We start from the raw sequence: 27,720 nt of genomic DNA, 5'->3' as shown, positions 1-27,720 counted from the left end.
CCGCCTTTTCGCTTTTCTCACGGGAAGTAAGAGCGATCATCGACGATGTACCGATACGCTGTGCAACCCGATGCGCCCAGGATTTTGTGTCACTGCACCTTGACATAGGCCAAGGCAATGGTGATTTACGCAGCGCAGCTACGCAGTGGCTCAATCGCTGGAGCTTTTCCGGCAACGTAAGCGCGATTGACCACTGTCCGGGCTATGCATCTGCTGGTATACTGAATCAGCTATCGGAGGCCATCAAGATGATGCTGCGCTGACCGGGACGCAGTTGCAGAGGAAGGCTGAGTGTGATCCTGGTGACTTTGGCGTGTCGTGATTTGGTTGAGCAGCAGCCACTTTGCCATAGCCTCCGCCCTCGTGCTACCATGAAAGCTGAAGCTGCCAGCGCATAGGTGATCAACAGCCTGCGCACTATGAGGTCACAGAATAGTTGTACTCTCATGGAAATATACCAAAAGGATCCTTGAACGCCCTCTCGCAATGGTCAACTGCGCTACAAGAACAGTCACCTTACTCTGGTATGGACGATGTCATAGGCTTTCTACGGCCCGACGAAATTAGGCTGCTTCTCAATCGCTGCCGTATTTTGAAAACATCAAGGTGATGCAACATTTTTAAGTTTCGAATGACCGGGGTCTCAAAAGAGCTTATCCGTCATAGCCTTGCTGGCAGGCTGCCTTGACCGCAGCATCAGACGCATCAGCGCGAGCGCAGCAGGTAGCATAGCCACCATGTCAAGGAATTACTTAATAGCCTTGTTGCTTCATGAACGTCATTTGTAAGACATATGTGCCGCTGCGCGTGCAAACGAACGATCATCGAACTTTCATCTCTCTATATACACAAACTTCAGGTTCTCCAAAATCCTTCACGTGCTTCTCAGCCTCGTTGAGCCAACTCCAGAGCCTCTTCGCCCTCATCCAAAGCCTAGAACAAGATGGCTGAGGTCGGTGTCATTGCCAGTGCTCTGACTATTGTTGGAGCTGGTCTTACTATCGCCAAGTGGCTCAACACACTCGCCGATGGTCTTGGCTCAGCGGGACAAGCAGTGCGCATGTACGCAGACGACATTCGTCTCTTCTCGGGATTAGTGGATACAGTTCAAGAGATACTAAAAAGAAATGCCAGCCACTCCTGGACCAAAGCGGAGCATCTGACAATGGATATTCTGGACGTGGCCGAGCGTGTGCTGGACCCTACCAAAAAGCTGATAACGAAGATGAACCCATTGTTAGTATCATACAGCGATAGTCCAGCAAAATTGGTACACATTTCCCATCGGCTCCAATGGTTTTTGTCTGGACAAGGCAAATTAATACGCTATCATGGATCGTTACAAACCCTCATGAGCACGCTCAATGGAGCTCTTACGACAATCAAATTGAAGGACAGACCCAACAATGACCCTTAGTGAGTAATCAAATCCAAGTCCGGTTGGCATACTAATTGAGTATTTAGTATCAAAGAACAAGTTGTCCAGTGTATGCAGGAATTGCTCAGATCACTCCATGATCCGAAGCGACTGGAACTTGGCGGTTCCCCACAACCAAGAGTGCATTCACTCCAAACATCAGATATAAGAGCAGCCATCGTGGACGGTCCTTCAGCGGACTGTATGGATCTTCCACCACAAGATCATGTCCCTCGACAAACTACCATGCAGCCCGAATTCACTCCTCCAATCTCCGATCTCGATGAAGAACCTCATCGGAAACACGATGATCCAATTAGCACCGCACGCGTTACTGGAACATCTCAAGCGCTGATAAAAGTCAACTTGGAAGAAGAGGAGTCAGCCAAAGCTTTTGCACATCAAAATACACACGACACTGTCGATTTGGACCAGAAAATCGATGAGGCAATCAATCAGACGTTGAATCAAGAGTCTTACGACACAGAGCAAGACGTGTTGAGGGAACTGAGAGTCGTAACGTGCAAGGTACTCCAGTATGCAGAAGATGAGCTTCGAATGGCCTCTGATACGACATCGCCCGACCCGTCGCCAAACTCCATCTCACATGTTGAACCACTTCCGAATACTACTGCAGAAGACTCTACTGTGTTTCGTTTGAAGACTCCGCATGGGGAAGTGAGTTTCCCCAGCCATATGACTGCAGCTTTCGTTATCAAATCTACACCAGAATCTTTCGAGATTTCACGTGACACTGAAGCTCGCAAAGCAGCATCGTTTGATCCTGGAGCAGCATCGATTGTTCCTGGCGCCAAAAAACGAGTGACTTTCAAAAACTTCGACGGCAAGACCTACACAGCTTCCTATGATGCGGTTCAAGAATGGAATGTAAGTTTGATCATGATACTGCTCGTAATCTTTGCTCACAAAATCAGGACGCAAGATCGTTTTTGCTATCGTTGAACTCTTCCAAGCTCGTCATATATCGCGCTGACGGCGAGCCCATGTCTCTGCCTGAAGTGTTCAGCGAAGGGGAGTTCCAGCTGAAGGGTTCCGACGGACACTACATCGTACCAAGGTATTGGTCGGAGAATGTGCAGCCTGGTTCGACGGTTCAGCTACTGCTCAGCGATAGCGTTTCATGGAAGCCTCAGGTCGTTAAAGGAACTCTGAGACCACATATGTCTTCGAAGGCGGGAGAATCGTCGAGAACTGGAGCACGACAGAACAGCGAAGCGCTATCAGCAGCACGAACGACACCAGCATCGCGTACGTCACCAACACCACGAACGTCACCAGCAATACGGGCCTCATCAATCGTGCGTGCGTCATCAGTAGTAGGGACGTCACCGGCAATGGAGACGCCGCCCGCAGTTGATACGCGATCAACAGCCGAAGTGCCGTCCATGACCCAACAGCTACCCGCAGTCAAAGAGCCATCGATAGCGAATGAGCCAGCAGTGCCCAAAGGCAGTCCCAAGCCTGGAGAGCCCCCAAACGAACTGCTGCTAGGGGTATCCGCAAGTTCACCAGGGTTATCGCCAGCGGAATCGTTGGAAAAGCCCAAGCAGTCGCGGTCATCGAGAGTGCGCAGCTATGTTAGGCGAAAGCGACTGAGTTTGGGTTTTTGAGCAGTCTGGTAAGGGTGAGGTGGTCACCAAACTGCATTTTCATTGTAAGCACAAATCGGGTTTGTAGGCAGCAATGAAATCTTTCTCCCTTCGAGTATTTCTTATCATGTCTCGCATGCTAGCTCTGCGCATCACTCCCCACAAACAGCAACACCCGCCTCCCCCTCCGCAATAGCCCCCATAAAATCGCCCACATCCTCCCCCCTCTCCCCGAGCACAAACTCCAACGTCGCAACCCACGTCTCCCCATTATTCGTGAACCAATCATATTCGGGACACAAGCTCCTCACGTACCCCTCCACCATGCCCTTCAGCGGCGCATGTTCCTTCAAGTAAAGTATCTGAGCCGGATCAAGCTTCATATAGTCCTCGATAACGTAGTAATGTGGGATATCATCGCCCCAGCCTTCCGCGCCTACTTCGTGGGACGGATGGAGCGAGTATTTGGACGCGGCGTAGCGGGAGGTGTATGTGGGTGTGTTGTTGAAGTGGGTGGAGAGGGGGTTTGGCGTGAAAGGGTTGAAGGCTTGCGGGGCGGTGGGTGGGTAGTTGAGGTGGATGTTGAAGAGGAGGGAGTGCTCGTTGCCCGGGTGTCGCTTTTTGAACTTTCGGGCGATGGTGCCGTTGGAGGGGCAGACGTTGCTTTGGACGACTTCGCGGATGACGGCGTGGACGTCGGCGATCTCGGCGAGTTCCCAGGTGCTCCAGTTGTGGAGGAGGGCTGCGCGCTTGAGTAGGACGAGGCGGGATGCGCGGGCTTCGCGTGGGTGGTCGCTGTTGTGGAAGGCGCGGGAGTAGAGCCATATTCTATAGATGGCTCGTCTCACGAGATACCGCTCATCCGTTGTCAGGAGACGCCGGCTTTCGAAGTTGTGCTTCCACTTCTTGAACGGGTAGATGTCGCACCACTTCTCAGCTGTGCGCCCATGCTGCACAATCTGCTTGAGCAGCGCGAGAGAGAAGGGAACGGAGCGGACGATATGTGCAGGCTGGCTTTTGTTGTGGGTCAGGAGTTGAGTGAGGTCTTCTAGCGGACCGAATTGCGTTTCGGCGGCTTTCTCGAGTATGGGTAGTTTCTGGGAGGAAGAATATATGTTGCGGAATCGACGGCAGGTCGCAGATAGAGCTGTCACGTCGTTGACTGAACGGCATGATAGGAAGACCTGCACAACAAGCTCCGTCGCGAGATCTTCGAACAGCATCTTGAAGGTGGTTGTAGGGTAGGGGAGCGATTTGGTGGCTCAATCTCCAGTCAGCAATGAATCCACGTGATGGAAAACACACAGCACAATGTGTACGAATAGCACTCACCTATGATCTTTCAATTTTACGCGTGTCTTAATCCCGCGTTAGGTGCTGAGTTGTCTCTTGTGATAGTGATGCGGATTTCGAATCAATCTCCTCCTCTCTTCACTATCCGTAGACCTCAGTCTCGTATATCGATCTATCGATCTAATCGGTGCGTAGCTATCTCGCCTCTACACCGACACGTATCGCGTGGTTCAAACAAATCGGACCCCTCCGTTGGGGCTATAGGTAGAAAACGCGACGACATTCTGGAAAGACATGGTGCAAGTCAATGCAAGCTCTGGCGAGCTGTCTCTGGAATGGAAGGTCATCGTTAGTGGTTGAGGAGAGGGAAAGGAGTCATCAGTCGTGACGACGGTGGACGTGATGGATGCCGCCAAGGGGGCTAACCCGGATTGTGGGGCCAATCGGCGTGGAGACGGGAGAGCACCGATGGCGTCAATGAGCAGCGCCAGGCATGCCACGCGAAGATACGCATGGCTACACAACATGTCATTGCAAGTCCAATGCCACAGGATAACGAGCGCAAAATGCAGCACTCCACAGAAACCGCATCCTCCCAGCTATCCCCGCTCCTCCGCCTCCCAATCGAGCTCCGCCGCCTAATCTACAGCCACGTCCTCCCCCACACCACCACCTTCGAAGTGCGTTTCCAGCACCCTCCCGACCCACCCCCAAAGTCCGAATACAATCTGACCTTTGTGCGGCAGAAGAACGGCGACGGGGGCTGGCGCATGCAACGCACACTACCACGCACAGAGCGCGAGACAGGCAACGACACAGTCTGGCGGCGCGGGCACACGAGTCTCCTCGCCGTGTCGCGACACGTCCACGAAGAAGCTGCAGACATGCTATATGGAGACAACACCTTTGTGATTGACGTGACGTTCGACGCGATCAACTTTCGGTATCGATGGCGCACGGCGAATAATCTTACGCCGAACCGGACGTATCCGTTCTTGGATCACTTCTCGCAGAGGAACTTGTTGCGGATTAGGAATTATGTTGTTAATGTTGAGTCTGTGGACGATTACACTGGGATGATAAAGTATAATTGCGGGGGCAGAGGTTTGCCGGCTGGCATAAAGAGCAAAGTACGGGAACTGGTTGATCTGTTGGCTGTGGCGCCACAGTTATATCGGCTGCAGGTGCATCTTATAGATGGCGCGATTAGTAGAGTGAGGTTTCCCAGTGGACGGGTACATCGTGTGCAGGACGAGAGTAACTATGCGCAGACACAGCTAGTGCTTGATCCTTTTAGGGCTTTATATGGAGTCAGACAGGCAGTTGTTAGTGGTGTTGATGATGAGTATAAAGAAGCCCTGGAGAAGAGCATGACTGCCGACAGGACACACTGATATCACCAGAGGATAAGGAGTACTTGGGTTAACGGTCGCTCGCAATGAGCTACCCATTAAACGATAGCTTTTGGGTATATCGCTATACATACATACGGGCCTGTGCCCATCCCAGAATCGACGCCAATCTAAATAAGACGATGCATTCCATAAACGCCATTTTTCCTTCCCTCGAAACATGGCAAACATTTTTACGCGAACAGCACGTTGTCGCTGAGCGGGTCCTTCTCTTTCCTGACACCGCCGTGCGATGTCAATCCCAGGTCCTGGTGCTTGAGCAGAGTATCCCTCTGCGCGTCGGTCCTCTTGTTGAACCTGCCGGCCTTTGATTTCCTCAAGTCGGAACGGATCTGGTTGGGCGAAACGAACTCCTTGTTTTCGTAGATGATTGGACCTCCGAAGCTGGACTCCTGGATAACAATGGGAGTGAGGACGAAACGGGGACCGATTTCGACTAGGTTGACATCGAATTCGCTTCCCTTCTTCTTCTTAGGCGCCTCATCGACGTCCATCTCCTCGCCATCGGCAGGCTTCTTCTTGCTAGTCTCGCTCTCGTTGATTTGGAACACGCGGATCCAGATCTTGCCGTCTGCGACTGTGAAACCCATCACGTGGTCTACGAAAGGCTTGACCTTTCGGCTCGTCTTGGGGACGCCGAAAATCTGGGTGAAGAGCTCCTTGATCACGCGGAGATGAGCCTGCTTGTCGAAGGCGGCGTCGAAAGAGAGAACTGGTCGTGATCCTTTCAAGCAATTGCCAATGAAGTTGAGCTCTTCCATGGTGTGCAAGTTTTGCAGATGCATCTTTACAGTAGGACCGTTTGGTGGCTTGGACATCCAGCAGTAAAGATCCTTGCCCTTACGAGCTTCGAAGAAGAGGACATTGTTGCAGTTGTAGAGTTCTGCTAGTTCGTTGAGTTGGTAAAGCTTGGTCTTGGTGTCAAGTTTGGCTTCTTTCCGGCTATGGGGCCTTTCAAGATATTAGTAAACGAAGTTGTCTGATCGCGCAAACCACTCACATCAACGAGTACAAGTCCTGTAGCAAATGTCGGTGACGGAAAGTAACACCTCTTGAACTCTGACAATCATCAGCATGGGTCTCGGTTTGCGCCGCGCGTGGAATCGTACCAGAATAAGGACACGCTGCTTGTTTCTCTGCACTCCCGTTTCCTTCTCCTCTTTCTCCGCGCCTGACAGGGTCTTGTATACGGAAGCCATGGTGATTGCAGGCGGTTGTTGCTGCGCTCGTCGGGGTGGATGCGCCTCTGCAAAAAAGTTCGAGAATTGATGCCGCCCAGAGTTTTAGCGCGATCTACGCTCGGGCCGCGCTACGACCGAAGGGGCTAGAGCGGATGGAGTCTTCGCGGCATGGTCGCGCCTTCCGTCACCGTCGTGGTGAGGCTTCATCCAATGGGCGTTTGCAGCCCCAACATTCTGCCCTGCTCGCTTTTGTGCCTGCGTGTTGGCATTGTCGCGTGCACGAGAGACTCGATGGAGATGGCAATGTATACAGAGTCAGCCATCGGATGGCGAGGAAATGAGATGCGCACGTCCGCCGTGGTCCAGAGGCTCGTGGTAGATTAGCCGAAGCTGGCAACGCCTCAACCCGGCACGCGGAGCAGCGACGAGTTGTAGGTGCTGAGAAGGGAAATAAGAAATGCTCAGGCGGCGGCAGCGAGTAGCAGCAGAGTGCCGGAATCGAGGACACTCAGGCAGACCGGCACAGACGAGAAGCGGCTGCACGCTGCATGGCGCCGTTTGCATGCACGCAATTATTGGTCGATGCACCCATCTGGGCGTGTATGCTCCTACGAGAGATGGGGTTCAGGTGCTTTGTTAAGAGGCACGCCCAGCAGCGTCGCAGCATCGCAATGAAGGTCCCCACGCGTAATGCGGTCATGCCAGACATTCTCGTCGCAGTCCGCGGCCCGCCGTGTCACATATTGCGTGTCTGTAGGGCGTCGCAGGCTCTCCATCAAACCTCATCGCGGCTCTGCATCACGCCCGGAGCTGCTCCAGGACAGAGTTGCCGCAGCCGCACTAAGCAGAAGCTGACTTGCCAACCGTTCGTGTGTGATCTAGACGGCGCTCAAGCAGCTCCACACCAGCCCCCATCCCATCTTCCCTCTTCCATCTCGTCGTCGTCGCATCCACATCGCCAACTGCCCGACGACCATCGCCGGCAGCCCTCGCCCACGGCGCATTCCCTCTGCTGTCGTCGCCGCGCTCCCTGCGCGCCCCACCGCCAGTGCCTGCTGCGTGCGGCCCATGGAGCAGCCTCTCCGCCGTTAACAAGCCCCTACGCGCTGCCGTCATGTTTCGCGATCCGGTCCTGCGGCGGTCCGTCGATGATGGGGAGGAGCATTCGCGAGGAGAAAGAAAGCCGCCAGGGCACCAAGGGGAACCTACGCCAGTGCCAGCAGCTTACCACAGATCGCCGACACAGGCAGGCCAACCATACCAACACCATTCGCCAAACACTCCAGCGCCCTTGCCTCTCCACCACGCCAGCCTTCACCACCCCCCATCCCATCAACACCCTCGCCCTCCGCCGTCGCCCAGCACCACCGAGCTGCCGCCCATCAGCACGGCCCTCTATTCGCGCGACACGTCCAGATACTACGACCCGACTTCAGACAATGGAGACCGCGGCGTAGCACGGGACCCGGCGCGTTACGACATCAATACCCAGTATCCTCCTGCACAGGTGCGTCTTCCATCATATGTTTCATCTACCTCATGCCTCAGACATCACACTTCTCGCCATCGCCATCCTCAACATTCAGGGACACGCGGCTAACCCACACCCCAGACGCAGACTCGGGCGGCACACAGCCCCTACGACAAGGTCTATCAATCACCCGTCACGACCTCGTACGCGCATCACTCGCCGCTGCAGCGCCCCCATTCGCAGCACCAGCACACCGGCGCCATGGAGGCCATGTCTCACTCGCCCGTGTCGCCATCGGTTTATCAGTCGATGAACCGAGGCGCCGTGCAGCCGCCCATCGACTACCCTAGGAGGCCATCTTACAAGGAAGAGGTAAGTGAACTCGCGACTTCCACCCTCACTCTGCTCACCACTGCAACAGGCGCCGCCACCAACGCGTGCCGATCCCATGTCGCTCTCCAGTATAATGTCCTCCGGAGCCGACAACGAGCCTCCGCCAAAGCCTCAGCCACTGCCGAACCTCGCCGCCGAACCTTACCAAACCTCAAAACCTCTGCACAATTCTCACTTCGTGAAGCAAGAAGCAATGGCGTCTCCGGCGCCCGCTGACCTACCTCACCAGGAAAACGGCTATGCCCCACGCGTGTACGATGCTATGCCGCCGGTCGGCAGCCTCCAGGCCCCTTCACAGTCTGCGACTCGCGAGTTGCCTGCGCCAGACGAAGCAGAGATCGAGGCTGCTCTCGCACACATTGAAACCAAGCAGATGAGCGACATTGACGAGTCGGCCACCCCGCACGATCTTGAAGACTATAAGCAAAGGAGCCAGAAGCGCGTCCTAGAAGTTGGAGCCGCCGAGGCGAACAAGCGCAAGAAGCGGCGGACTGCTTTCCTTACACGTTACCAGGACGTGTCCGCTGCCAACCGCGACTACGCGAAGCACTCATACAACGTTGAGCACGAGGGCGACGCATGGCAGCAGGTTCAGAGCCAGGAGATCGCCGAAGAGAAAGAGCGCAAGAAGGACATGCAGCGCAAGCGAAGGCGTGAAAAGACTATCCAGAACGAGGAGGCTAAACGCGCCGAGGCCCTCGCAAAGGCAGGTCAAGCCGAGAACGAGGAAGAAAAGGAGCGTCATTTGCTGGCTGCACAGAAAGCCGAGCGTAAAGCGAAGACTACTACTCAGCTTCTGCAAGGTAATGCCCCTAGCAAGGACATCCGCGAAGTCACTCCACACGGACCGAACATGGAGGGAGGTACTATGAGCTCCTTCCAGGCCTCCGATGACCTCGCTGGCGGAAAGCGCAAGGGCAACCGCGGCACCGGGCGTCTTAAGAAGAGCAAGGAGCAAAAGCAGGCTGAGAAAGACGCTGCCGCCGCCGGTCAGGCTGCTATCGACCGCGGAGACGATCTCCCCATGATCGCGCCACGCGAGGAGGCACGCCTTGACTCCTTACGCGGCCGTAGCTACACAGAGGATTTGGGCCCCGTTGTCCTGACTTCCTACGACTCGTCCGTATACCGAAACCTATATCAGCAGATTGTCAAGGATCTCGCTCGCAAGGATGTTCCTAAGGTTGTCCGCATCAAGGAGAACTCGCTCTCGACAAAGCAGTCCAACCTTCGCAAGACTGCCCAACTGGCTGCCAAGGAGGCCCGTCGATGGCAGATGCGCACCAACAAGAACCAAAAGGACACACAAGCTAGGGCCAAGCGTGGTATGCGAGAGATGCTTGCATTCTGGAAGAGGAACGAACGCGATGAGCGCGAGTCCCGAAAGAACGCTGAGCGTCAGGAGTTGGAAAATGCGAAGAAAGCTGAAGCTGATCGGGAAGCAAACCGACAGAAGCGCAAGCTCAACTTCCTTATTTCCCAGACTGAGCTCTACTCGCATTTCATCGGCAAGAAGGCTAGGACAGATGAGATCGAGCGTTCCACCGACGACGCCGACGCCGCCGCAGCTGACCCTCAGGCAGCAGCTAAGCCTAGTATCGACGTTGGGGAGATGTCGGCGGAAGGAGGCGCCAAGGTCACCAACTTCGAGGATCTTGACTTCGACAACGAAGACGAAAGTGCGCTCAACGCGGCCGCCATGGCGAACGCCCAGCATGCTATCCAGCAGGCTCAAGACCGTGCCCGTGCCTTCAACAAGTCTGGTGATGACGAAGAGGATGGCGAGATGAACTTCCAGAACCCCTCTGGTCTGCAGAACAAAGAAGACTGGATTCCTCAACCTGGCCTTCTCAACTGTACGCTCAAGGAGTACCAACTGAAGGGTCTCAACTGGTTGGTCAACTTGTACGAGCAGGGTATCAACGGTATTCTTGCTGACGAGATGGGTCTCGGTAAAACGGTCCAATCGATATCGGTCATGGCTTACCTGGCCGAGAGGTACAACATCTGGGGACCTTTCCTTGTCATTGCCCCCGCATCAACACTGCACAACTGGCAACAGGAAATCACCAGGTTCGTCCCGGATCTTAACGTCATTCCATACTGGGGTACGGCCAAGGACCGAAAGATCCTCCGTAAGCTCTGGGATAGGAAGCACGTTACGTACACCCGCGATTCGCCCTTCCACGTTGTGGTCTCTTCGTACCAACTGGTCGTTCAGGATGCCCAATACTTCCAGAAAATGCGTTGGCAGTACATGATTCTCGACGAAGCGCAAGCCATCAAGTCGTCTCAGAGTTCTCGATGGAAGAGTCTTCTCGGCTTCCACTCTCGTAACCGGCTGCTCCTCACGGGTACGCCCATCCAAAACAACATGCAGGAACTTTGGGCTCTGCTTCATTTCATTATGCCTAGCTTGTTCGACTCTCACGACGAGTTCAGCGAATGGTTTTCCAAGGATATTGAGAGTCACGCACAGAGTAACACGAAGCTTAACGAGGATCAACTGCGACGCCTGCATATGATTTTGAAGCCGTTCATGTTGCGTCGTGTGAAGAAGCATGTCCAGAAGGAGCTTGGAGACAAGATCGAGCTGGACGTCTATTGCGACTTGACGTACCGACAACGGGCTTACTACGCCAACCTCCGAGCAAAGATCAACATTATGGATTTGGTCGAAAAGGCTGTTGGTGACGAACAGGACAGCGCAACCCTCATGAACTTGGTAATGCAATTCAGGAAGGTCTGCAACCACCCTGATCTATTCGAGCGAGCCGACACTTGGTCACCATTCTCTTTCGCCTCCTTCGCTGAGACCGCCTCATTCCTACGCGAGGGCCAAAATGTCAGGGTCGGATATTCTACACGCAACTTGATTGAATACCCTCTACCAAGACTTGTCGGTCGTGAGGGTGGTCGACTGGAGCTTGCTGGTCCAGACAACCAGAAGGCTGGCTTCAGGGGACGCTATCTTGACAACCTGATGAATGTGTGGAGCCCAGACAACATTGCGCAGTCGGCCAGAGAGGCTGGAGCATTTTCATGGCTCCGCTTTTCTGATCTGTCGGCCACCGAGGCCTCCAGAATCGCCAAGAGCGGTCTCTTCCAGCGAGCTCTCGCTGCAGAGCAAAAGCCGAACAAGGTTGGCCGTTTCAACGTGTTCTACGACAACGACAACGGCGAATGGGAGCCGAAGCACTCCATATTCAACATTGTTGATCGCCGGGACCGTGCACCTTTGGCCGAGATCACTGCCGATGGACACATGCGCAACCTCTTCAATGTTGCCCGAACAGCTTTCGAAAAGACGGGCTTGAACGTCATCGAGCCCTGTGCAAAGCCAAAAGCATCTGCGCCTCCAGTCGAGCTGTACTGCGCTAGTCAGGGTGTCATTGCAGAGACACAGAGCCTCTTCTTCAACGCTCCTATCCGTTCCGCGCTCTATGGTGTATCAGAGGCTACTGAGCAAGCTCTTCTGGAAACCAAGAAGGAGTCGACTGCTTTGACTGTTAGCAACAGGCTCCCGCCACCCACCAACGAGCGCACACGATTTACTCACATTGAGGCACCGTCAATGTCGCGCTTCGTTACTGATTCTGGCAAGCTGGCTCAGTTGGATGCTCTGCTCAAGGAACTGAAAGCAAACGATCATCGCGTGCTGCTGTACTTCCAGATGACGAGGATGATGGACCTGATGGAAGAATACCTCACTTACAGGAACTACAAGTACTGCCGTCTTGATGGTTCGACCAAGCTCGAAGATCGTCGTGATACAGTCGCCGACTTCCAGAGCGACCGGTCCATCTTCGTCTTCCTCCTGTCAACTCGTGCAGGTGGTCTCGGTATCAACCTTACATCCGCTGACACGGTCATCTTCTACGACTCGGATTGGAATCCCACCATCGATTCGCAAGCTATGGACCGTGCCCATCGTCTCGGACAAACACGACAGGTCACTGTTTACAGGCTTATCACGCGCGGTACTATCGAAGAACGTATCCGCAAGCGTGCGCTTCAGAAGGAAGAAGTGCAGCGTGTCGTCATTTCCGGAGGTGGCGGCGCTGGAGTCGACTTCAACACCCGATCCAGGGAGAACAGGACCAAAGACATGGCCATGTGGCTTGTCGATGATGACCAGGCCGCGGAGATCGAAAAGAAGGAGGCGGAGCTGGCGGAGCAAGAGAAGAATGCTCCACCGGGCAAGAAGCGTGGCAAGAAGAAGCAACGGGCGGAGGCCAACCTCGACGACATGTACCACGAGGGTGAGTGGATCGCTTCATGCTGAACAATGTTTGTACTGACCATTCCCAGGCGAAGGACACTTTGACGAGAGCGCAAAGGCAAGTGGTGCAGCCACACCTATCCCACCTACTGAAGCCCCCGCCGGCGGCAAGCGCAAGAAGGGCGGACTGAGCAAGAAGGCAAAGACAGCCAAGCAGCGTCTTGCTGTGGCTGATGGAGAGGTATAATTTTCTGTAACACCACGACGACATAACACATTACATGTCTATAATTCGATGCGGATGCGGTAGTCAATGGAACTGCCGATGGGATGCTGATCATGTTGATTTTCTTTGTACGGTGTGGGTTCTTGCGAGTGTACATTATCCGTCTTTCTCTATGCGCTAGGGTCGATCACTTGAAGGCTGTTAATTACGCCTTCTGCATAGAACTAGGAGTTAGAAATTCAAGAGAACACGTTACTTCCACGTCGCACAGGATTGGTGGACTGTATCATGATCGTACCTTCCTTATCTGAATTGAGTCTATGAGAAGACCAAACTGACATAAGATTCGGCGCTCGGTGCAACTAAATCTTGGAGTCCGCAACGAAATCTCCGCTGGCAACCGTACAAGCATACCCCCAAAACCTTCACAATGCCAACAAGTTGCAGAGTTGCGACTATGCATCAGGACGCGCAAACATGCAGATTACCGGTACGGGTAGTCGTAGGTGGCACCACCCAGCGGATCCGGAAGGGACACCAAATGCTGCGTCCGCCGTGTTAGGGCACCAAGATTCGTAATCGGAGCAACACAGGTGCTACGAGGGAGATATTCTGCCCGAGATGGGCGGAGCGGAGCCGGATGTGTCGGCACTCCAGAAGCAACGCCCAAACGACCAATGTGTCTTGGGAAGTGGGTAAGGGAGAGTGCCAAGCTGATCACCACTGTATATCACACTGCGAGTTCGAGGAGATTGAAGCTCTTCACGATGCTGCAGCGCCCGTATAGACAGTGGACGGAACCAAAAGCAGTAGCGCTACCGCATCGAGGCCTAAAATTAACCTCGTAGATTTGGCTGGACAGCGTGGCGCTAAGGTGGGATTGATTGGCCGTGGAGATGAGGCTTGTGGCTTACGGGCACGTGCCTGAACAACGAACCCTGCATCGTCTTCGCCCCCTTCAGCAGTCGCCTTGGCGTCTGAGGATCCCTTTCGGATAGCATCTTACTTGGGCCTTTTGTCGTGTACCCCCTTGGCCCTCCCCGCCTCGCCTCGTCTCTTTTCTCCGGCAGCCCTCCCCGAACCGCCTCGTCCTCTTTTGCCTCTCTGTTGTTGTCTCTGGTCGCTGCAACTGCATCGTCCGCGTCTGAAGCCACACCGGACGATCTGCTGCACCGCCGCAACCCTCCCCGGCCCACCCGCTACCGTGCGACAATCAAGTCAGCCCGCGCCTGCCTCGTCCTACGCCTTCCCTCGCATTGCCAGCTCGCGCCTTCCCTCTGGCACTGGCATGAAGGCATAGCCCACACGAGCCCTCCACCGTCGCTCGCTACATTCTCAACTCAATATCACATACCATGGGTACGTCGAACCCCGGACACCGCCTAGACCCTTGACACATGGGCGTTGGCATACCACTTGTCAGAAATAAGACACACCAGGACTAACGGAACACGCAGTTGAGAAGCGCCCTTCAATCGAGGGCCTCGTCGACAATGTTGACCCCCGAGAGTCCCACGAGCTCGAGGAGCTGCCCACTTTCGAGAAGCCCGTAGCCGAGCCTACGCCAGTACCGCTCAAGGAGAAGCTGATAACGTGTTTTTGGATTGCGCTGAATACGCTATCAACACTGGGCTTGATCTTCCTGAGCAAGCGGTATGCAACATGCAGTAGAGCTAGTGGGGGACCCGCTGACAGTCGGATAGAGTGTTCAGCGACAAGCAGCTCAAAGGATGCCAGCTCATGGTCGTCATGTGGCATTTCACAGCCACCGGTCTCGTCCTCTTCATCTCGACCCTCCGACCCTTCCATGCCTTCAAGGCCGTACGGTTGAATGTCTGGAACATGCTGCCCGTCTGCGGCTTCTTCGCCGGATACGTTGTGCTTGGCAACCTTAGCTTGACCTTCAACTCGATCGGCTTCTACCAGCTCTCCAAAGTCATGACTACGCCGACCGTCGTCCTCATCAACTTCGTCCTCTTCCGAAAGCAGGTTACACGATACATGCTGGCTGCTATTCTCGCTACATGCATTGGCGTCTCCTTCACTATCAACGAAGCGGCCAAGACCCAGCTATTCGGTGTCATTGTCGCGACCCTGGCATTCTGCAGTACCGCTCTGTACCAGATCTGGATCGGCAAGAAGATCGAAGACTTCGCCGTCTCGCCACCCCAACTCCTGCTCAACCAAGCGCCAATCTCCGTCTGCCTCCTCATCCCCTTCGTTCCCTTCTTCGACACCATTCCGAACCTATCAACTGTACCCACCGACATCCTCTGGAGCGTATGCGCCTCCGGCATCATGGCCTCGATGTACAACTTGAGTCAGTTCTTGATCATTGGTCGCACCAGCGCCCTCACATTCAACATTGTCAGCCACCTCAAGACCATCATGATCCTGAGTATAGGGTGGTACAGCGAGGGCAAGATATTGAGCGGAAGGGAATGGTTCGGTGTACTTCTCGCGCTTGGCGGTGGATGGGTCTACTCGCATCTTGCGCTCAAGGCGAAGAAGCAGGGCGGAAAGTGAGACGCGAAACGAGATCGTTGGAGTCACACGCGCGTGCTTGGGGCAGACTTGATTACGTCGTACAACGAGCGTCTTGGGCGGATACGAGAGGTTTCCACTTGTTTGGCTACTTCCACGCTTTTTCGCATTTCTGGATCGAGATTTCACGGCAGACGTGTTAGAATGGGGAGTTGCAGCCTCTTCTTTGATCAAGACTTTTTTACGCCTTTTCCTCCCCCGCGAAAAAGAAAAATTTACGACGACTAGATTGGCTGAACGGTTCGGAAACCACGGGCGCTTTCTTGAGACCTTTCTTTCTCGGGGCGGTTCGGCCGGGAGTTTGGAGACCCCATCTTTCTTGTGTGTATGCTTCTAGCATCTTTTTCCCTTCCACCTCCTTTTCCTTCTATATATTCGGGTCTCTGTGAATGTTATCGATCGACACGGCGCTATATACTCCAATGACATAATTTTGAAAGTTCAATATGCGGGTTTTCGTCACATGTGAGATGGGAGGCTGTGAGGTGGTAGTGACGATGGTCGAGTACGGTGAAGACTGAGGTAAATCGGGACGCCTTATCTGATTTCGGCGCAATACACGTATCGCAGGCGAATTGCTATCTCTACCTCCATCGCAGGCAGCATCGCATTGTACATCACTACGCAGGTCCCTTCATTAGGACCCCACAGTATGCGTACTACCTCACAAGTTTACCAAATTCACCCCTCGAACCAGCGATCGATCGGCAAGAATACTCAGCCACAGCTCGCTATCTGACTCTGCCTGACAGCTTTCCAGATGCGCATGCTAACTCCATAATTATGTTCTTCGCTGCTTCCATCAACGATTGATCTAAACCCGATGCAGGACACCGAACCACTGATTTCGGGCCGACGTAGGCTTTGCATCGAAGGTTGCAAGCTCCACGTGATCGGCAGAACGGGGGCACAGCCTCTCTTCTAGCGTCCTTCCCTCCACCTACTCCTACTGTGGACTCAGCCCTGCGAAGCTCATGCGGTAAATGATGTGCACATTTGTGGCATTGCGAGAACCTGTGCGCAGTATGTATGCGCTCGATTACTTCCCGTTCCGCGTTAGTCGTTTTGTTGATCCAGAAGGTGGGTTGCCCCAGGTGGGGGATGCCTTATCCGAGTAAACGAACACGACGAACTAGATTGGGTAGCGGTAGGACGCTGGACGCCTGGTTGCTGATGGGTTGGGGCTGGGGCGGTCACGTTTGTGGGATTAGTGTTGTTCGTTTAAGGATGCGACTGGATGTCTCGCTTGGTTAGAACGGAATGAGGGTAGGTGTTGTGACGGTAGTGGGTGCTGTCGTTGCTGTGTTCGGGGGGCCTGATGACAGTGCTGTGTACGGGTAAGGCAGATTTTGTGGCTGGTAGTGTGGTAGGGTGAGCATGATGAGTACCGTGGGTGAGTATATAGGGTCGAGGGTTCCGTGGGAGGATGAGGGCATATCATCATCACGAACCAACTCTCGACACATCCACGCTATCTTCTCTGACAGAGAACTCATTCGCAACTTCGTACTTCACTCATCTCAAACTCACATACCTTTGGATATCAACATTACCTAAGACCAAACTTGACAAAGTCATACGATCACACATCCACATCTCGCAACCCACAAACCTTCACACCGACAACACAAACCAACACCCGCCAAAATGGGCTGCGGAATGTCCAAATCACCCTCTGAATACCCGCCCCCGATGCGGCAAACAAAGGTCTCGAAGCGCAACAAGCGGCATTACGGCGGTGGTAGCGACACGGGAGGCGCATACGCATACACAGCAGGATACGGAGGCGGAGGTGGCTTCTTTAGTGGAGGAGATGGTGGAGGCTGCAGCGGTGGAGATGGCGGCGGTGGTGGAGGCGGAGGAGGTGATGGAGGAGGCGGTGGTGGTGGTGGAGGTTGCTAGGGGGTGTAGGGGATAGGGATTGGCGTTTTGGGTATACCATTTGAAGGTTTTAGGCGGGTGTATTGTTGGGTTTCGATGGCTTTAGAGGTGATCCCTATGAATCATGAACTTTTTGGATATGTCTTGGTGTGCAATTTACGTATGCGATGTTCATAAGTTTGGATTTGTCTTTGTGAATCGCCTGCATTGTCTGTGAATCTTGAAGCGGATGCATATGGATGCAAGCCCTGGGACTTTGTGTTCTCCATACGGAAGCCTAGAATCGGCTGATCTTTGCGGTAAGTATGTTGAGGTTTCGGCCCTTAGCTGTTCGAACCTGCCTAATTCTGTGCGGCTGAAGCATGCTTTAGGACCTTGGAAGGATTGCCAAGTCAGCTGAGGCATTCGTATACGAATGCGACGTGCCTTAAAACACACAAGAGTTCTATCTTTCCCGACTTCTGTAAAATAGGTCGGTACTACTGCATCGATCAGGTGCTATCGCAGGCGACTCGATTCGTTAGCATCTTGGGCAAGTGACGATGACGTCAGACTGGTCTGAGCTCATAGAGCACATGGTAGAAGCTTTTGCCCGAGGGGTAGAGGAATCTCGGGCTGCATCATCGCCGGCGCGTGCGGGTATGATCTCGGATCATCTCCAAGCTTCTCCTCATGAGCGATACCGCGTCGAATCCGACACAAACGACACAAAACAGCCTCCCACAAACGGAGGAGACCAGGAAACCCCATCATGCATCATATGCCACCATTACGCCAACGGCTTGGAAACCAGCACGCCAACGGCAGACTTCCTTGTTTCTGCTGGTGAATGTCAGGGATGTTCAATCATCTTGCAGGCTCTTGATGCCGTCACCGATATTCGACGGCCGGAATTCACGACTATCGATATTAGGCGCAAAGAGGCGGTCGACCATTGGCACCTTTTCGACCCCCAGAATGTCTTAAATGTGGCCTGCAAGCAGGAGGGTGAATCATATGGTGGTGGGGTGCTGTTTGGCCGGAAGTATGTTGATAACAGGCCGAATGATTACCAGATCTACACTCCGGTTGGTAAGTTCTTTACAGCTAGTCAGGCTTCTTTCTATCAGCCTAAGTCACCTTTAAAGGAATGAGGAACGAGGGAGTGTTTGAAAATGATGCTAACAGCCTAACAGATGCTGGAGAAGACTCTGCTATTCCATGGCTCGGTATACGCAATAGTGAAAACGACAAGTACCGAGAGCTATCAAGCAATCTCGAAGATCGTTTGAGTCAAGCGCGCAGCTGGTTCGAGCAATGCAAGGCTGATCATTCGCTTTGTGCACCAGACAAGGGTGAATGGCCACGTCGTGTCCTCGATCTCGCAACTGATCCTATCCGCCTTGTGGATAGCGCATCGATTGTATCAGAATCACCACAACATCAGGAAGGTTACGCTTGTCTCAGTTACGCATGGGGCACGACCGGCTCCCTCAAGACGCTGAAAAGTAATCTCGAGACCCATATGCAAGGCATCGATATTTCGACACTCCCTCGCACCCTCGCCGATGCCATCCACGTGTGCAAGGCTTTTGGCTTGCGATACCTATGGGTAAAGCAACCAATACATGAACTGTATCTATCCCAGAAGCTGACCTCATACAACAGATTGATGCGCTATGCATAGTACAAGATGATATACAGGACTGGACGGACCAAATTCCACGCATGAAGTCCATCTACCCAGGAGCCGAGCTGGTCATCTCGGCACAGAGTGCATCCAGCGTCCAGGAAGGATTTCTGTCCCTCAGCCCTGCCGCGAATGCACCCCTCAAACGTATTGAGGTACCCTTTCACATGCCAGACGGCACGTCTCGTACAGTTCAACTCTCCATTCGCGAGCGAGAGGAACAATACTGGAGCAACCCAGCACATCATTCGTCGCGCCCCAATATAGAAGATGTCGACATCGACGAACTTCTCACGCCCCTCGCTACCCGCGCATGGGTGTTTCAAGAGAGCTTCCTAGCGCGCAGAATACTATATGCTACACCATCTGAACTAGCCTGGCAGTGTAGCCAGCACGAGAGATGCGAGTGTCGGAAGGAGGCAAATGAAAACGCCGTTCGATATATCGGCGAAGACGACCATTTCTTCAACGTGCGTACTCTTGGTCAACTACTCCGTGTAGAAGACTCCCGCGCGACCGACCAACCTCATTTCAACCATTCGAAACTATGGGCCGAGATTGTAAAGCGGTACTCGGAAAAGAGACTGACCAAATGGACTGATCGCTTAGCCGCAATACAAGGCGTAGTGGGAGCGTTACAGCAAGCCATGCCTGACAAGTTCCCGGAGGAAGATTACCTCTTCGGGCTCTGGAAATTGCAGCTAGAAAAGTGGCTGTTGTGGCTTCGTCCCCATCGGAAGCAGCCTGGCGACTCAGAGGCAGTTGCCACACTGAGGAAGATGGCGCCATCTTGGTCCTGGACGACGACTATAGGAAACATCATGTACTATGAGTTTATCTTTGATCCGGAAGTCGTAACTTACACACGAGTCGTGAACTGGAAGCACAAGGAGCCTGATAGCTCTGAGACAGAGGTATTTGGAGCGGGCAAGTGTGAGTTGACGCTCCTTGGCTTTTGCCTCCCGGTCCGGTCACCGTTATCAGGTCACGAAGATGAAATGGAGTTGGGCTCGTATAACCCTTTCCTCATCCCCGAACGCTATGCATCCTCTGATGCCATCGGCCCCGCAGTCATCGACATGATACCAGACGACCCGACGGACACAACCGTGTTGTCCCGCGTCACACATTTCGCGCCTCTAGTAGGCATCCCGCAAGTGTTCGGCGACAATCCAATGTTGCGTTGCCAGGGCTTGTTTCTGGAAAAAATAGCTGGCCCAGAAGATGAGGGAGGGCCGAGTACTTGGGAAGTTGATGGTGTCACTCTCAAGGTCGAGGGTACGTTCAAGAGAGTGGGATTTGGCTATGATGATTGCAGATATATGCATCTTGGCTGGGATGATATCGAGGACCAACAGAGCGAGCTTCGTGTATTTAAGCTTATTTGACATAGGACAAGGCGTAGGCGGGCGGTGATACTGTGGTGTGGATGTGGTCAATGAAACCAGGAGATGTTTAAGTCTATAGTGTCACTTCTGCACCCGAAATGCAAAGCTTCTCTAGTCAAACTGCGATCTTGTGGACCTTTAATGTCATTGTTCTTACACAAGACGCTGAGGAAACGTCATGGACAATATAGCGACACTAGCAAGGCTCTACTTGAGCCAAACACACAGATGTTGATGTCACGTCATGAAGAAGGAATTGGTATAGACGGGCGGAATGAATACGAAAGTGTCTGGTTGAGTCAATTGCTGCTTCATATGACTATCAGATAGCTACGGCGTACCATGGCATGATACCCTGAAAGCGACACGATGACTCGTCGCGAACTATCCCATCTTACTTGTAGCCTCAAGTTCGAATAAACCCCCGGTATCCAGCAGCCTGTACTTTCTTACTCCTCAAACAGATCATCCAGTTCATCGTCTTCGCCTCCCTTAGCCTATACAACTTCTTCCGCAACGCTCTTCTTCTTCGCCTTCTTAATCAGTCGTGAAGAAGGCAAGACATGAGACGGTGTATCATCCTCTACTTCACTCAACTTCCGCTTCTGAGCTGCGAGCTGCGCCAGTCCAATTGCCTCAATTTCAGCCCGGAATGCTGCTTCTTTCTCTTCAGATGTGGGTAATGGTTCGGATTCGTCCTGGGCGTACCGTTCGCGTTCTTCTTGCTCTGCCTTCGCGATGCCTTTGAGGAGAGCGCGCTCTGGTTTGCTCATATGTTGAGATTTCGATTTTGTGTTCGCGTTGCGCTTCGTGTCAATTTCTCCTTCACTGTGTTCATTCTCAGAGTCGGAGAAAATCGGGGCTGGTGGAAGTGTGGTCTTCTTCGTCACGCGGCGACGAGAGATGGTCTCGACATCTTCATTAGGATTGATGGCGACCGCGGACTTTTTCGACTTTGACGAGGGCTTGGTCACACATGGGCTCTTCTTTGTCTCCGCCGCGCGTTCATGTCGGACCAGCTGAGCAGCACCAGCCAATCGGGCGTTTCGTTCATCTACCGTGGTCGGTTTGAACCGGTCGACAGGCTCAGCGCGAATCCTAGCAATCTCGCTCAAACCCTTGCGCTTCCGGTTCCGAGCTACCTTCTCCTCTGCAATCTGCTTCGGTGTCTTACGCTTCTTTGTAGAAGGAGATGAGGCTGAGACTGAAGCTGAAGATGACTTGGTGCGAGCTTCTGATACATCGTTGTTGAGAAACTTTGCCGCGCCGCTGCTTTGGCCTGACTTCTGAGCTCGCAGCAACGATTCCCCAGCCAGCTCTTTGCGCCACTCGGCCGCAATGAGGCTCTCGCGAAGCGCTTCTTTCTCATCGACAAGCTTGCTCTCCTTGCCACGGTGGATCTGAGAGTACATGTTGCATAGCTCGCGTGTCAAGCGTTGCTTCGCCGGAGGTCGTCGGCACGATATTCCGCGGTCGAAGTCTCGGCTCACTCGCTCATTGTCTAGTCGAGTGAATTTCTTGATTATCCTCATCGCCAAGGCATCAGCCATCTTAGTAACATCTACGCCAGCGCAGTGTTGATGCTCTGCCCAAGGTGAGGGGTCTTCATATTTCTCGATGTTGAGGATCCATGAGCCTTTTCGGTTGTCGGGGTCGTTCATGTTCCAGTCCAGGAATAACTCCAAGTGTTGACACAATGGTACTGAAGAGTATTGGTCCCGTTTGAATTGCAGATGGTTGGTATCCTTGATTGTGGATGTATGGCGCTCGAGGAGAGGGTCCTCCGGGTGGTACTGGTCGTTCTCTCGTGGGGCCTCCTGAGCACGACTCAGCCCGATCGCACCAGACATACTGGCCTGCACCCGTGACCTTGGAGTATCCGCTCGTGCATCTGATCCTTCTGGTTCCTTCTCTTTTCCTGTGTCTGACCTCTTCCTGTCCTCCGTGACCATATTGCGAGAGGTCCTAGCCTGAGCCATGATGTCTTGGAATGAGGTCTTGGGACAGGTCTTCCGAACGATGGGTTTTTCATCCTCATCCTCAGATTCGTACACTAGCTCTTGAAGATTTCTCATGCCTGTGATGTAGAGGTGCTGACCATTAGATGTTTTTGGCATTTTGGCGAGACGACGTGTGCTGTAGCGGGTATGTATCTTGCGATGTGCCAGACAGTTGGCTTGGGTAATGTTGAAAAAGCTGGATGATGTACAGTTTAAGCTAGGTGGTGTACATGGCGCGGCCAAGAACGACTGGATCTGCGGAGCGCACAACAATAAGAAGGTGAAGAGGCGTACAAGTGAACCTGTGCACACAAGCAGGGAGCCCAGCGCATTGAGACAATACCATTGTAGAGTCAAGTTGTATTGACGGGCCTGACTCGGTTTCACCTTCACTTTTGGGGGTCGCGCGTCGCTGTAACAATCGGCAGCAGTCGGTGAAACAATGCTATTGTCATCGATCGGAAAGCTGTCGCGATGATTGGACAGAGACATGGAGGCAGAATCGAAGTGAGAGAGAACTCGCGGGGTTCAATAGACTTGAGAGCGATTTAAATCCTCACGATGGCGTAGCTGAACGATATCGAGGTGAGAGAGACTACCGGGGCCCACGATGGCCTAATTGATCAAAATCGAGATGAGAGAGACCATGGGGGCTCAATAGACTTGAGGTAAAAGTAAGCGCTCACCAGTACATGGCCGAACAGGCTAGAAAAGAAAGTCTAGATATCATTTTGTCAATACCGGAGAATGAAGAGCGGGCTACCAAACGGCTGAAGTCTAAGCTGTAACTCCCTGCTTAGCCTTCAAGTACTCTGTCAGGTACTGCTTCCGGTACTGGTTCTCATCCGTCTCCTTTCCCCTGTTCAGCGGCGTCCACTTCGGGTCCTCCTTGAACAGGCGCATAGCCTTAATGTACTGAAAACGCATGTTAGCACACTCTACTCCCGTAACTTCCACTTTCCTAATTCACTTACGTTCTGCTCATCAGTAGTAAACCGATGGTAAATCCCCGGCGGCAAAATAATCAAATCACCCTTCTCAAGCCAAATCCGCACCCAGTCATCGCCCTCGCTCCTGACATCGAAGTAGCCCGCGCCATCAAGGATGTACCGGATCTCCTCATCTTCGTGTAGGTGCTCGGAGAAGAATGACTTGACCTTTTCTTCGTAGATGTCGCCCATCTTCTCTGGGCTGACGATGATCTCATCCCGGTTCTTGTAGTTGCGCGATGTAGCAATTGGTTCCACGCCCGAGACTTCTGGTACGCTGTGATAGACGACACCGAGCTTTTCTAGGTAGTCTGGGTCGACTGAGCGGCCGGAGTCATGGGGTTGGCGTTGGTCGCCCTGTGGAGGTTAGGTCATGTGGATGTGGAGACTGCGAAGCAAACACTTACCGGGAGGTTGTCGAACCAGTATGCCTTCATTTTTCAGTGCGTGTTATCTTTAGGTTGTAAATATCACGAATAGGGTATCACAGAGACGTGTTGTGGAGGTTGACTTTGCCGTTGGGTATGAAGGAAATAATTTGAGATGCCCAAAAGCACGTGGCGAATGGCGTCATCGGGATTACCCAGCGGGGGTAAGCTAGTCAACCGCCTGAGCGCGACATTCACCACAACCGCTCAAAACATGGAGACTGGAGAGCTAGCTGCTGGCGATGAAATCATACTCGTAGTGCTGTTTTTACATGTAGACTCGTCGTTCAAAACTGCTGCAACTCTTGTCGGAAAGAGAAGAGAGGCATAGTACAGCACGCCTTTTCGCAACAGATCAATAACACATCGCACCAGAAAGCGAACAGATGCTCGTTGCGCTATCGGTCTGATTGGTTGAGCGAATAATGTGTAACAGCGTTTTGGTTCTTGTACTAGCTGGACATGCGCAGTTCTTTTGAACGCAAGCCTTCTCTTCCAAGTAGTTTGTCTTTATGTTGAGCATTCCAAGCAATTGACGACCCGCCTGCTGCACTGCCAGATCATCGTAGCTTTGCAAGCATACATACATTCTTCGTGCTTCCACGCGCCTCGCCGTCGTCTCAGCACAATGCCTCTTCCAGGCATTCGGCGTCGCTTACACTTCAGCCGAGCTGACATGTGGAGATTATCAGTCCCAGTCCAGATCCTCGTCTTCTTGCTGCTGAGCCCTGGCGTTCTGCAATCTCCGCCTCTCATCCTCTTCGTTGACCTTGTTTCTCGCAAGAACGTTTGCACGAATCAAACGCGCCTCCAGATCGCGAGTGGTGAAGCTCTGCTCAGTGTGGCCGAGTCCCTCAAATCCGATGATGCGGTCAGCTCCGATACCATCGATGAAGGCAATGACACAGGGTAGAACTTGGACTCCTAGGCGTGTGACTAGGAAAGGGCAGTTCTCCACATTGATCTTGAGGAAGCGGGCCTCATAATGAGACAACGCGAGTGACTGCATCGTTGTTAGACAATGTCCTTTGTAGGACGGTTCGTTCTTACTTCGAGATGTGTGTCCATGATACGACACCGGTTGAAGTCGGGCTTGAAAAAGTGAACAACACACAATTGCGTGCTTGTGGTGATATCCATCAACGCCTTTTCGTCCTTGATCTCCGTGTATCTGCCATGCTCGTTCTCTTTCAGCCGCCGTGCCTTGTCATACTCGTGATGTAATTGCTGGAGTCGTTGTTCGCGGAAAGCATCTAATTCCTCGTCGTCTTCCAGAGACGCGATAAGCGCATCCTCGTCTGAATCGTCGTCGCGCGCAGCACGATCAACGAGGGAGGCGACTTTGGGATCTAAGGCGGACATTTTTCTGGTTTTGTCTGGGGTCGCTTGTCGAAGGATCAGGGGAAAGAGTACAGGACTCGATAAGGAAAGTCACGTGGCGATAGGCTCCCGCAACGAACAACGCGCGTTTACATACGCTGCTCGGTAGCGTGCGTGAATTGGCCTGACTGTCTAGAGCTTACGCTACGCGCTGTAGTGAGGGCTAGCAGTGAAAAATAGAACACAGCTCGTACAGGCGGCAGGGTGGTGCTGACAGGAAGTTGCTCGTATTCAAAGGCGGCCTAGCGGCGTGTGAAATTACCACTACCAACAGCAGAGCAACTCCAGGCCAGGGGAGAGGCAGCGCTGAGACCCACCCACTTCGCGTCCCTGCGCATCTCTCTTGCGACGCCCGTCTCCTTCCTTCTGGTCCCACACTCCTGTCTTTTCTTCTTCACTCGACCGCCCCTCCTTCCACGTCGCACACCCGCCGCCACACACCTGTCCTCTCCCCGGACATTCCCGTCTCGCTGCTGCATACCACAACTCTCCACACGCGAGCGTATAGACCCCCTCTCCACCACCATGTCCGACGACAAGAAGAGCGACGACTACAGGGTCGATATGCCCTCCGGCAAGGAGTTCCGCGCGGCGTCGCCGCCTACTCGATCAGCGGGCTCAAGCCGCGCGGGAGGTGTAGCCATCACAGAGAACCCAATCGCTGCGGTTCTGGCATACTGTGGATCTTCTATTATGATGACCGTAACGAACAAATACGTCCTTTCGGGCGTCGACTTCAACCTCAACTTTTTCCTACTCTGCGTGCAGGTATGATCGTCCCAGAATGCTACAGACCGCCATTCTAACGCATCGCAGTCTGTCGTCTGTGTAGCAGCCATTTCGATATGTAAAGCCCTTGGTATCATCAACTACCGCGACTTCAACAGCGACGAGGCAAAGAAGTGTAGGTCCAATCTACCATCGGCAATACGAGAAAATGCTAACATCGCCAGGGTTCCCTATCTCCGTCCTCCTCATCGGCATGATCTATACTAGTACCTGGGCGCTCAAGTACCTTTCGATTCCCGTCTACACCATTTTCAAGAACCTGACCATCATCCTGATCGCATACGGAGAGGTGCTCTGGTTCGGTGGTGCTGTTACACCAATGGCGCTCTTCTCCTTCGGGCTGATGGTCCTCAGTTCCGTCATTGCGGCCTGGGCAGACATCCAGCACGCTTTGTCGAGCATGGGTCACGCTGCAGAGAAGACCACTGAGGCCATGTCGACTCTGCACGCCGGATACCTCTGGATGATGTTCAACTGCTTTTGCTCGGCAACCTACGTTCTGTGCATGCGCAAGCGCATCAAGCTCACCAACTTCAAGGACTTTGACAGTAAGCTTATCGAACACCGAAACCAAATGCAGCAATTGCTAATTTCGAACAGCCATGTACTACAACAACCTCCTCACCATCCCGATCCTGCTCGTCGCCTCCATCCTCGTCGAAGACTGGTCCTCCGCCAACGTCGCAAAGAACTTCCCCGTCGAACAGCGCAACACCGTCATCATGGTCATGATCATCTCCGGTCTTTCCACCGTCTTCATCTCCTACACATCCGCCTGGGCCGTTCGTGTCACCTCCTCGACAACCTACTCCATGGTCGGTGCTCTGAACAAGCTCCCCATCGCGCTCAGCGGTCTCGTATTCTTCGATGCGCCCGTCACCTTCGGCAGCTGCTCCGCCATCTTCGTTGGTTTCGTCAGTGGTCTCGTCTACGCCCTCGCCAAGGTCCGCCAAAACAGCAAGCCCAAGACCGTCCTTCCTACAACCAACATCCCGCTCAGCGCTAGCAGCCGCAGCATGCAGGACAGCCTGAAGTCATAGGAGAGTAGTCGTAGGCCAAATTTTTCAACGACAACAACGGGCATGAAGGCAAATGACTCTCGTTCCTGTGTTTCTCATGGCATTGTCGCGTTGTATTGTATACGAACGAATGTCCCTTTTTTTCACTTCGCCTTTGGGTCCCTAGGGAGGTTCTCTTTCTCAAGGTCAACTTTTTGTACCTCTCATGCCTTGGAGCATCTTACCCATACTATTCAGAGTCTTAGAACGAGTTTGGCGTTTTCGGATCGAAGCAGTGCGGATCCTGCGGTCCGGCTGGGGTGGTGGAGTATGTGGAGCGAATGGATGTACTAGCATTTTGTTCAACTACCTTTTATACTTTCGAGTTGTCTTTAATCCTCCGCTGTTGTTTCCTCTCCCTCCAAGATT

The 27,720-nt window shown here is 53.3% G+C and overlaps 9 protein-coding genes across 9 annotated transcripts; 4 read left to right on the top strand and 5 right to left on the bottom strand.

The window, feature by feature from the left end:
- Window positions 1-3,179: 3,179 nt before the first annotated feature.
- Window positions 3,180-4,250, bottom strand: J4E92_007858 (uncharacterized protein; the record flags this gene model as incomplete). Its single annotated transcript, XM_051499219.1, has 1 exon — window positions 3,180-4,250. One exon carries the CDS (start codon window positions 4,248-4,250, stop codon window positions 3,180-3,182), a length of 1,071 nt encoding a protein of 356 aa, XP_051350468.1.
- A 1,655-nt stretch (window positions 4,251-5,905) lies between these two features.
- Window positions 5,906-6,931, bottom strand: J4E92_007857 (uncharacterized protein; the record flags this gene model as incomplete). The annotated part of the gene is made up of 3 exons (XM_051499218.1): window positions 5,906-6,683; window positions 6,733-6,791; window positions 6,842-6,931. The coding sequence occupies 3 exons, from the start codon at window positions 6,929-6,931 to the stop codon at window positions 5,906-5,908; spliced, it is 927 nt and encodes a 308-aa protein (XP_051350467.1).
- Window positions 6,932-8,645: 1,714 nt separating this feature from the next.
- On the top strand, window positions 8,646-13,246 carry INO80 (putative DNA helicase ino80; the record flags this gene model as incomplete). The annotated part of the gene is made up of 3 exons (XM_051499217.1): window positions 8,646-8,756; window positions 8,806-13,039; window positions 13,089-13,246. 3 exons carry the CDS (start codon window positions 8,646-8,648, stop codon window positions 13,244-13,246), a joined length of 4,503 nt encoding a protein of 1,500 aa, XP_051350466.1.
- A 1,334-nt stretch (window positions 13,247-14,580) lies between these two features.
- Window positions 14,581-15,751, top strand: J4E92_007855 (uncharacterized protein; the record flags this gene model as incomplete). The annotated part of the gene is made up of 3 exons (XM_051499216.1): window positions 14,581-14,584; window positions 14,683-14,878; window positions 14,929-15,751. The coding sequence occupies 3 exons, from the start codon at window positions 14,581-14,583 to the stop codon at window positions 15,749-15,751; spliced, it is 1,023 nt and encodes a 340-aa protein (XP_051350465.1).
- Window positions 15,752-17,416: 1,665 nt separating this feature from the next.
- On the top strand, window positions 17,417-20,724 carry J4E92_007854 (uncharacterized protein; the record flags this gene model as incomplete). Its single annotated transcript, XM_051499215.1, has 4 exons — window positions 17,417-17,663; window positions 18,826-19,241; window positions 19,298-20,461; window positions 20,713-20,724. The coding sequence occupies 4 exons, from the start codon at window positions 17,417-17,419 to the stop codon at window positions 20,722-20,724; spliced, it is 1,839 nt and encodes a 612-aa protein (XP_051350464.1).
- A 480-nt stretch (window positions 20,725-21,204) lies between these two features.
- J4E92_007853 (uncharacterized protein) lies at window positions 21,205-22,824 on the bottom strand (the record flags this gene model as incomplete). The annotated part of the gene is made up of 1 exon (XM_051499214.1): window positions 21,205-22,824. One exon carries the CDS (start codon window positions 22,822-22,824, stop codon window positions 21,205-21,207), a length of 1,620 nt encoding a protein of 539 aa, XP_051350463.1.
- Window positions 22,825-23,484: 660 nt separating this feature from the next.
- Window positions 23,485-24,133, bottom strand: ADI1 (1,2-dihydroxy-3-keto-5-methylthiopentene dioxygenase; the record flags this gene model as incomplete). Its single annotated transcript, XM_051499213.1, has 3 exons — window positions 23,485-23,622; window positions 23,682-24,053; window positions 24,104-24,133. 3 exons carry the CDS (start codon window positions 24,131-24,133, stop codon window positions 23,485-23,487), a joined length of 540 nt encoding a protein of 179 aa, XP_051350462.1.
- A 679-nt stretch (window positions 24,134-24,812) lies between these two features.
- On the bottom strand, window positions 24,813-25,486 carry J4E92_007851 (uncharacterized protein; the record flags this gene model as incomplete). Its single annotated transcript, XM_051499212.1, has 2 exons — window positions 24,813-25,127; window positions 25,175-25,486. The coding sequence occupies 2 exons, from the start codon at window positions 25,484-25,486 to the stop codon at window positions 24,813-24,815; spliced, it is 627 nt and encodes a 208-aa protein (XP_051350461.1).
- Window positions 25,487-26,029: 543 nt separating this feature from the next.
- VRG4 (GDP-mannose transporter into the lumen of the Golgi) lies at window positions 26,030-27,333 on the top strand (the record flags this gene model as incomplete). The annotated part of the gene is made up of 4 exons (XM_051499211.1): window positions 26,030-26,272; window positions 26,321-26,408; window positions 26,458-26,841; window positions 26,894-27,333. 4 exons carry the CDS (start codon window positions 26,030-26,032, stop codon window positions 27,331-27,333), a joined length of 1,155 nt encoding a protein of 384 aa, XP_051350460.1.
- Between the last annotated feature and the right edge of the window lie 387 nt (window positions 27,334-27,720).

This window comes from Alternaria infectoria (assembly GCF_024043175.1).
Source record: "Alternaria infectoria strain BMP 0036 chromosome Unknown scaffold_14, whole genome shotgun sequence".
Lineage (NCBI taxonomy): Eukaryota > Fungi > Ascomycota > Dothideomycetes > Pleosporales > Pleosporaceae > Alternaria > Alternaria infectoria.
This window is presented reverse-complemented; position numbering and strand designations above follow the sequence as displayed.